Source organism: Pteropus vampyrus, unplaced genomic scaffold, assembly GCF_000151845.1.
Source record: "Pteropus vampyrus isolate Shadow unplaced genomic scaffold, Pvam_2.0 Scaffold36, whole genome shotgun sequence".
NCBI lineage: Eukaryota > Metazoa > Chordata > Mammalia > Chiroptera > Pteropodidae > Pteropus > Pteropus vampyrus.
The window spans coordinates 5,848,466-5,857,373 of record NW_011888817.1 but is presented as its reverse complement, the minus strand read 5'-3'; the positions used below and the strand labels follow the sequence as shown (position 1 = coordinate 5,857,373).

Genomic DNA, 8,908 nt, shown 5'->3' with positions numbered 1-8,908 from the left:
CCGCGGGAGAAGAGGCGTGAGTCACCCCGCCCCGCCCCGCCCCCGGCCACCGGTTTGGTGACGTCACAGCTCAGCTAACCAATGAATGCGTCGCGCTGGGACGCAGCGCGCGTCGATCGGCATAGTAATGAGGCCTCGCACCGCCTGCTCCCCCATTCATAAAAAGCGACCGTGGCCGCGGCCCCGCCCCTCCCGATTCGGCCCGCGCTGTCCTTGACGCGGCGCCCTCTGCGGGCTGGGGGGTTTCGGGGACGTCGGTGGGAGGAGGGTCTTGGAAAAGTCTCAGAGAGGCTGTGGGGCGTATGTTGGGAGGCAGCAGAAAGGGGACTCGGATAGGCTGTGGGGTGATGGGACCCTCGGGTGGCAAAGACAGGCTGACGAAATTCAGGTGACGGAGACCATGTGATGGGCTGAATGGGCGTCCCCGATGAGGATGACGGGGGTTGCCAAGATGATGGGACCCTGAGGTGACGGTGACAGGAGCACGAGGGAGTAGGGAGGTAGGTGGCAGTGACAGTATGAGCATGGTGACAGGATCTTGGGGGATGGTGGCTGAGGGACGCTGACGTAGAAAGGGAAGCCTCCGGGGCAATTATAGCAGTGTCAGGGTGACTGTGGCATGATGGGGTTCAGAGATCCCAGGGTGGCAGAGGCTGTGATAAGGGAAGATGGTGTGTGCAGGTTATGAGACTTTGGATCACTATGACCCTGTCACAAGTGCTGAGGTACTGAGGTGACAAAGCTACTTAAGTGATGAGGGTCACCTGGAATGAAGATACTAGGTGACCGTGGTGAGTAGGCCCCAGAGTGAGTGGGACAGGGTAGAGGGTCTGGACTGACAGTGATCAAGAAGGTAAGTTGCTGCCAGGGCAGGTCCTCCTGATGCTGGAGCTGGAATAAGAAGCTGGGTGACATCACTCATGTCAGGTTAATAGCACCCTCACAGCATGGGAGGGGTGGACCTGGCAAGATTTCAAAACCTGAATTATTTATTCAAAGATCTGGAAAGCCAGTAGGGTGGTGGTGCGGCGGGGTGGGCACTTCCCCGAAGCAGCTGGAGAGGGGGAGCTGGGAAGAACTTAGAAGCAGAAAACCTGGCAGCTCAGTCCCAGGGTAGGCCCCTCTCAACCTCCCATCTCAGACATCCTGGAAGGTAGGGCATGGAGAAGGAGCTCCATCTTCTCCAACCCTGTCTGTCCTTAATCTCAGAGAATCCCCCTGCAGTGGATTTCTCCAGATGTGACAGATATGGCCAATCCTCGGGGAGGGAAGCTGCCTGCTCCTCCTCCCTCTGTCTCTAACTGATCCTCGCTGGAATTATCCAGGCTTGTGGAATGGGGGTGGGGGTCAGGGAATCAGGTTAGGGCTTGGGGAAACCAGAGGGGCCCAATTCCAAGGCCCCACCGACTCGTCTCCCAACATGGCACCACTGCAGTTTCCACAGTTTGTGTGGGGCCAGGGGAAGGAGGTGAAAGGCCAGTGGCACAGCACTTGGGAAGAAGCGAGGGCCAGGCTGGGGAAGATGATGCACTTCAGGTTGGATACAGTGAGTTTAGGGTGTTTAGCAGGTGGAGGTGCTCAGGAGTACAGACTGGATTCATTCCTCAATTTCCTGGCTGCATGACTTCGGGTGAGTTTCTTAGGCTCTTTGTGCCTGTTTTCTCATCAATAAGATAGGAGTAATGTTAGTATCTACCTCATAGCATTGTTAGGAGGGGCCTGGCACATTGTCAGCGGTGGCCGTGTGGGCTACCGATGGTATACCTGGCAGGAGGACACCCAGGAGGCATAGATATGCAGGTAGTAACTGAGGTTCTAGGAGTAGGTGACATCACCCAGAGGAGGGAGTAGAGTGAGGAGGAACTTCAGGGCACAGACTGGATGAGAATGTTCCTATTCCTGGGCCTTTGCACTGGCTATTCTTTCTGCCGAGAACCCCTTCAGTTCATTAAGGGTTCTACATCCAAGTCACTTCTCCTGAAGCCAACTTCTCTGACCTCTATCCTAGATTAGCACTCTTACAGCACCTAGCACGTAGTAGGTGTTCAACAAATATTTGTTGACTAGATAATTAAAATAAAGAGCAGCATCTAGAGAAAGAGAAGGAAAACAGAGTAGTAACACATATGGTGTCAAGCAAGGTGGGGGCATCGAACAGAGAATACAGGGGCATCTGCACCCCAGGACTCAGGTATCCACTTTCTCCCCAACCAGAGCTGGGTTCCAACAACTGTCCAGCTGGTCTTAGAGTTGGGAGGCTGCTGGCTATTTTCTGCTATTCTGAGTAGCAATGATGTCGATCCTCAGGCAGCCAGGAAGGAAGAATGCAGTGATATTTCTAACCCTGAAAAACCCTTGGATCTAAAAGACTCAAGAGAGCCTATGGATTTTCACATGCATACTCTCTCATGCTCCAAAACCGCCTGATGCCAACAGGATGGTTGTGGCCATCACTGCCGACCAGGTTTCTCTTCTGCTGTCTAGAGGAAGGGGCAGCCCTTCCTCCTCTCTTCTTCTCATGCCCCCTGCCCTACCTTCCTGCTTCTTCCCACCATTGACACCTTCTCCAATCCTTCCCACCTACAAGGTGCCAAACCAGAGCCCAGTGCTTACCACAACCCCGTATCCCCATTTCATAGTAAAGCCCAGAGAAGCCGAAGGACTTGCCCCGAATCGCACAGTAAATGATACAGCTGGGATCCGAAGTGGGTTTATCTGTAACCAAGTCCAATGTGCCTTCCATTCTAGCCTAGATGTCACCATCTCCCCAGAAGGGGCTGGGAGTGACATTTGACCAGGGCTGACAATATCTGCAGTTCCCCAGGTGACCACTAGATGGCCGTGAGCGCTCCCTTCCAGGTAAGACTTCTTACCTTCTCTCTTCTCTCTCTTCTGGGGAATCCCGTGGGCCTAGGCTCTCAAGGGAGATTTGTTTGTGTGAGACACTGTTAAGATCCACACAAGCTCCTTGTTCAAGCCCTAAGAATCTTAGCATCATCAGTGCACACATTCTTAGCACAGACTCATTCATTCATTCAGCCAATATTCACTGACAATCTCCCTGGGCGTGGGTTTAAGTGGGTGCAATGGACAGAGAAATAATTCGGCCACATCCTTGCATTGTCGACATTCAGTAAATATTTATTGAACATCTACTATTTTGGCAGGCATGGTTCTAGGTACAGAGGATACAGCAATGAACAAAAATCCCTGTCTTCTTCATGGAACTTCCATTTTGATGGGGAGAGATGGACAGTCAACAAATAGATACTTAATATGATATTGAGTAGGGAGTTTTTGAGGGTCTCACAGACCAATGGGACAAACATGCACACAAACAGTCACAACACGGTACGGTGTGGTTATTTAATGAACACCTACTTAGCCCTTATGTGTGAAGGGAGTTAACTGCAGAAGAAGATAAACATGGTTCCTTCATGGAACTTACAGCCTAGGAAACAAATGATTACTTTGATATATGTTCTGAAGGGAAAAGTTGGTGTCATGATGTAGACTAACCGGGAGATCTCTTTTAAGTAGAGAGGTGAAGCATTCCATATTCCATAGGTGAAGCATTTCTCTACTCTTGTAAATAGTTGAAAATTTTCATAACAAAGTTTTTTTTTTTTTTAAATAAAGAGGGTAGTTAAAAAAAAGAGTGTGTGTTGGGGGAGGAGCTGTTCTATCTTCTTGGAGGGTAAGAAGGTGTTGGAGTGAGCCCAAGACATACTGGAGAGACTTCTAGAGCCAGGAATCAAAGGGTTGTGGAGACCAAGCCATTGTTAACTAGAAGAGACATGGTCAAATCCATGGTTTAATAGAGCCCTGCACTCTGAGGGCCAACTTGGGAAGGGCCCAGAGGCTGAGAGGCAGTGAAACCAGCAAAGGGAAGAGACGAGGGAGTAGAGGCAGAATCTGCAGGATTTTAACTTGCGGGCTGAGACAGAGGGAGTGGGTGAGGATGAGACCATGGTTTCCAGTTGGGTGACTGGAGGGATAAAGGGCTTCTGTGAGTGGGGAAGAGAGACCAGGCAGTTTCAGGGACCTGACACACATTTAGGTAGAGGTGTCTAGGAAGCAGATGGACCTGGAGGAGACATAGCAGAGAGGAGAGCAGCCTCTGGCCTCACTGGATCCTGCGTTATATCTTGCCTCTGCCTCATGGTAGCTGTGTGCCCCTGGGCAGGTGATTTTACTTCTGAAGCCTCCAAGTTAGGGATAATAAAACCTAGAAGGTAGTGTGGACATTATATGAGAAGCTACAAGTAAAAGCTCTTAGTAGAATGTACATTCTGCTAATAGTAAGGGGTCAATAATTGTTAACTATGTATTATTAATTACAGTGTGGCAGCTGAAAAGGGAGCACTGGGCTGGAGATTGGAGATATTTGTTGTCTTTCAAATGGAAACTGATGGCAGAGGAATGACGTTGCTGACCCCAGGAGAAGTGGAATAAGACTCAGGACTGAAGTAGGACATCAGCAAAGAAGACGCCTAATCACTCACCTCTGAGCCTCAGTTTCCTCACCTATGAAGTATTTTTCGTGAAGCTGCCGCGCGGGGGCAACGAAGGACCCAGTCCACCAGTCCTGGACCCCGCCCCTTTTGTCTGAGCCCCGCCCCAGACCTCCGAACCCTGCTCACCTGATCGCACCCACTAGCCACGCCCTCATCTGGCTCCGCCTTCACTGGCCCCACCCCGAACCAACAAGCCCCGCCCCTCCCCGGCTGCGCCACAGGCCCAGTCTTTGCCTGACCACGCCCACCAGGCCACGCCCCTGTTGCCCCGGTCTCTTTCCGTACATCTTGGAGGAGCCGAGTTCAGAAGGAACGCGCCACACTAGCTCTCTGCCGACCCCCAGCCCATACCCCGCGCCCATGGCCTCGCCGGGACCCCGCGCCTTACGGGCTGCGCTTTGTGGCGGCTGCTGCTGCCTCCTCCTGTGTGCCCAGCTGGCTGTGGCTGGTAACGAGAGCCAGGGTCTGGTTAGGGGTCCGGACAGGGACAGGTGGAAGAGGGTGCTCTTCACCCAGCTGCCTGCCCAGGAGCAGTCAGGGCTTGGGGACGGGGGAGAAGGCCGGGCGAGGAGTTTCTAGACTTGTGCAGGGCTCCAGGGGTGAGTGAAGATGGCTCTAGCTGTGTGTGGAGTCCCGTGTATGTATATAGGCTCCAGGTGTAGAGGATTAAGGAGCTTCAGTTGTGTGTGGGGAAGTAGCTTCAAATGTATCTGGGAATCCCAGGTGTATGCAAAGCAAAGAAGCTCTGGGAGGTTCTAGGTATGTGTAGCCATGTGTTTGTGGAAACTCCAGGTGTGTAGTGGGGATTAGGGGTTCCAGGTTTGTGTGTAGAGGGATGAGAGCCACAGTAGTGGGGAAGAAGGGCTGCAGCTTGGGTTCAAGGAATCGCTCCTACCCCACTCCCAGGTAAAGGAGCGCGAGGCTTTGGGCGTGGAGCCCTGCTCCGCATGAACATCTGGCCAGCTGTCCAAGGGGCCTGCAAACAGCTGAAGCTCTGTGAACACTGTGTGGAGGGGGACAGAGCACACAACCTCTCTGGCTGCGTGTGGGAGCAGTGTCGGCTGGAGGAGCCAGGTATGGAGTTCAGCCCTCCCCAAGTTGAGTGTCCCAGTTCTGAACCCCAGAGCCTTGGCCCCTCTCCCCAACTCTCTCACCTGCACCTTCTCCCACCAGGACACTGTGTGGCCCAAGCCGAGGTGGTCAAAAAGGGTTGCTCTGTTTACAACCACTCAGAGTCATGTCCAGGTAAGGCGGCTCCCACTGGCCTAAGCCAAGTAGGGGCGGGGGGAAGGGGCTAAGGTGTCTGTAGCCAGAGCCTGCCATCCAGGAAGGAATTCATGTCTCTTGGGGAGGAGACCATGCCCACCAACACTTGGGTCCAATTTCAGTTCTGCCTTAGCTCACTGAGAAGTCTCTTCCCCTTTCTGGCCTGTTTCCTCATCTGTAAATTGGTATAGCTGGAGGATCTAGGACAGGCATATGAAGGGGGTAAATTAGTTCTTCCAATTTAAAGCATAGTGAGGACTTTGGAAGTTCAGAAAGGAATGAGAGGAGGGCTTTCTGGAGGAGGTGGCATCAGAGATGACTCTTAAAGGTAGAGATGGAGACAGGGCACGTCTGGTGGAAGGAACTGGGTGAACTAAGGCTTAAAAGTATGTTGGACAGATCTGGACCTAGAACAGAGGATCTGATCTGAATCAGAAGTTCAACTGTTGGCCTGTACTGGGGTCTTGATGGGAGTCAAGGGATGGAAGGCTCGTTTATGATTGATTCCCTGTCTCTTTAGCTGCCCACCACCACCCCACCTATGAACCAAAGACAATCACAACAGGTAGGTACTACCTGGGGGAATGGGGTGGTGGGAGGACTAGAGGTTTAGGGAAAGGCAACTGGGCTCAGGCACTGATGTGCTCTGTGACCTCAGCCCTGTGACTTCTTCTGAACCTGTTCCCACATCTGTAAAATGGGTTGGATAGCACCTCACAGAGTGGCTGTGAGGATTTTATGAGGGGATATATAGCGCCTAGGTCAGTGTCTGATGCAAGGAAGGTGATCAAGATGATGTTTCCCATCCCTCCTCCCCAACACAGAACTCAGAGTGACCCTCTCAGGAACTGTTCTTGGTGCTGAGTGTGTATGGCTTAGGTTGTCAATGAGATGTCCTCAGTGACCACCTACTGCAACCCCCAGCTCCAGAGAGGGTCACAGAGCAGGTTCCTGGCAGAAGAGGCAAAAGCCACACCCCTTGGTCCCCACTGCCCCTCAGGATCTGGAGGTCAGCAGGCTTGGCAGGGATGGCTGAAGAGGCTCTTGGTTAATTAAAGCCAGAAATGAGATCTTGGAGGCTGAATTATTGATGGCTCAGCTCCCTCCAGCTTGAGCCCCAGGTCGGTCTTGTGCAGCTCATATCTTCCCTCTTCTCCTCTTCCCCCAGTGTCCTTCTCTGGGGCTCCCTGAGCTGCAGCCAGGACCACCCTTTGCCCTTCATATTCTCAGACCCCCCCGCTACACAAGCTATACCCTTTGGGAGGTGGACCCAACTCCTACCTGAGCCCCTGTCCACTGCCCCAGAATGATCTCTTACCACCAGCCCTGCCTTGGGCACCAGACCCAAGGCCTGAAATCAAATACGCGGTGAGAGTTGATGGTTAACGTGGCACAGCTGGGAGCTGCCCAGGCACAGCCTGGCAACTCTGGGCCCTAAGGTGGGAAAGGGGTCAGAGGACACTGTGTGAGTCTGGCTCCGTCCTAATTGTGAGGTGACTCTGGACAGGTCCCTGGCCCTCAGGGCTCTGCTCCCTCTGACCTATATTGTCTAGTCTCCATTTTTCTACTTGGTGGGGTGTGGAGCTCCTCTTCCTCCTCTGCTCCTTCCCTAAGTAAGGGTTCCAACGTACAGTGACTTCAGGGTCTCAGGAGTCCTAAAAGGGGACCACATCTATATCTGGGCTTTGAATCCCGAGACCCAAGACAGAAAGAGACTCTGTATTCGAAGGAGTCTGGATGCCTAAGTTCTGGGTCCATCCTCACCCTGTTGGGCCAGTGTGGGAGACGGGGGCTGGAAGGGAGCTTAGTTGCCATCTGGCCCATGTGATCAGGAGGCCCAGAGAGGGTGTGAAGCATCAAGCCATAGAGCAGTTTGGAAGCAGGGCCAGGGCTGAAGCTAAGGCCTTGCCCTCCCCAGCCAGGCAATGTCCCTCCCACCAGGCACCTCCCAACTGCCCACAGGATCTGGCCAAACTTTTGAGCCTACTGTTCCAGGCTCCCATAGTGAGGACTGGGGCCTCTAAGTAACCTGTGCTGGTTACTGGGGTAGGCCTGGCATCCTAGTCCTTGGTGGCCTGCTATGACCTCCATCCTGCAGGAACTCCCCTTGTCCCTGAAGCCCATAACCCTGGCTTTGATGGGGCCAGCTTCGTTGGTGGCATTGTGCTGGTGCTGAGCCTACAGGCAGTGGCCTTCTTCGTCTTGCGCTTCCTCAAGGCCAAGGACAGCACCTACCAGACACTGTGAGTACCTGGCCAAGCAGCAGTGTCCCACCCCACTCCTGCACCTCCGTTCCCCTTAAGTGCCAGTGTACTGTCCTCTCAGTGGGGCAGCCCTAAGTGCAAGGACTCCCTCCCAATGTCCCCCATGTGAGCCGTACCCCTTCTTCCTCCAGTTGTGGGTTCTCTGTGCTGAGTATTGGCTGAGGCCAGGACTCAGCCTGGGCCTGGTGTCTGAGAGCCCAGCTGAGCCCATCTGTCTTTGTCCCCTCATGCTGCCAGCAGGGAGGAGAACCAGTAGGTGATAGCCCAGGCGAGACTTTGGCCTGCAGCTCTGTGGCCACGGGAAGGACCTTGGCTGTGTGTGCAGTTTGGTTTTCCTCTGAGAAGGGGAGCTGCTCAGAGGCCCCCGTGTGCTATGTGTGCTGTGGGGTGGGTCACCGCAGCCTCCATTAAAGTGTTTGCTCTTCCAGGGGCTGCCTGCTCTCTAGGGGTGGGAGTCCTTGGCCCGGCTGAGGCAGAGCCACCACCCTGAGTGCCCTCTCTGTCTGGCTTCTGCAGAATCTGACCCCCTTCAGGCCTGGATTTTACACTGAGGGGAAGGAGGACGAAGAGGCTGCCCTCTTGCCCTCCTTGTGGGCAATGCGGGTGGGAAAACCTTTGGCCACCACTTTCCGGCCCCTGCAGGCACCCAGCAGTCTCAATGCCCAATATCTGACATTCTGTCCAATATCTTCTGTCTTGGACCTGGTACCTGCAGCTGAGAACATCCTTCAGCCACCTCCTATCTCATCCATCATCTCTGTGGGCCCCCAGCAGGCCCCCAGCTTAACACTGGGTCTGTACCTGCCTCTTCCACCGACCTGGCCTGTGCACTGTCCCCAAATAAAGGAACTCTTTCCAGCA

General features: G+C 53.7%; 1 protein-coding gene across 2 annotated transcripts; it reads left to right on the top strand.

The window, feature by feature from the left end:
• Positions 1-4,671: 4,671 nt before the first annotated feature.
• Positions 4,672-8,908, top strand: CD164L2 (CD164 molecule like 2). Of its 2 annotated transcripts, XM_023529195.1 has the most exons (6): positions 4,672-4,965; positions 5,424-5,591; positions 5,691-5,762; positions 6,304-6,348; positions 7,882-8,026; positions 8,564-8,908. In XM_023529195.1, exons 1-6 carry the CDS (start codon positions 4,878-4,880, stop codon positions 8,568-8,570), a joined length of 525 nt encoding a protein of 174 aa, XP_023384963.1. In that variant the 5' UTR covers positions 4,672-4,877; the 3' UTR covers positions 8,571-8,908. The 2 variants fall into 2 exon arrangements, with proteins under 2 accessions (XP_023384963.1, XP_011356000.1); XM_011357698.2 differs by lacking the exon at positions 8,564-8,908 and having other exon boundaries at positions 7,882-8,030.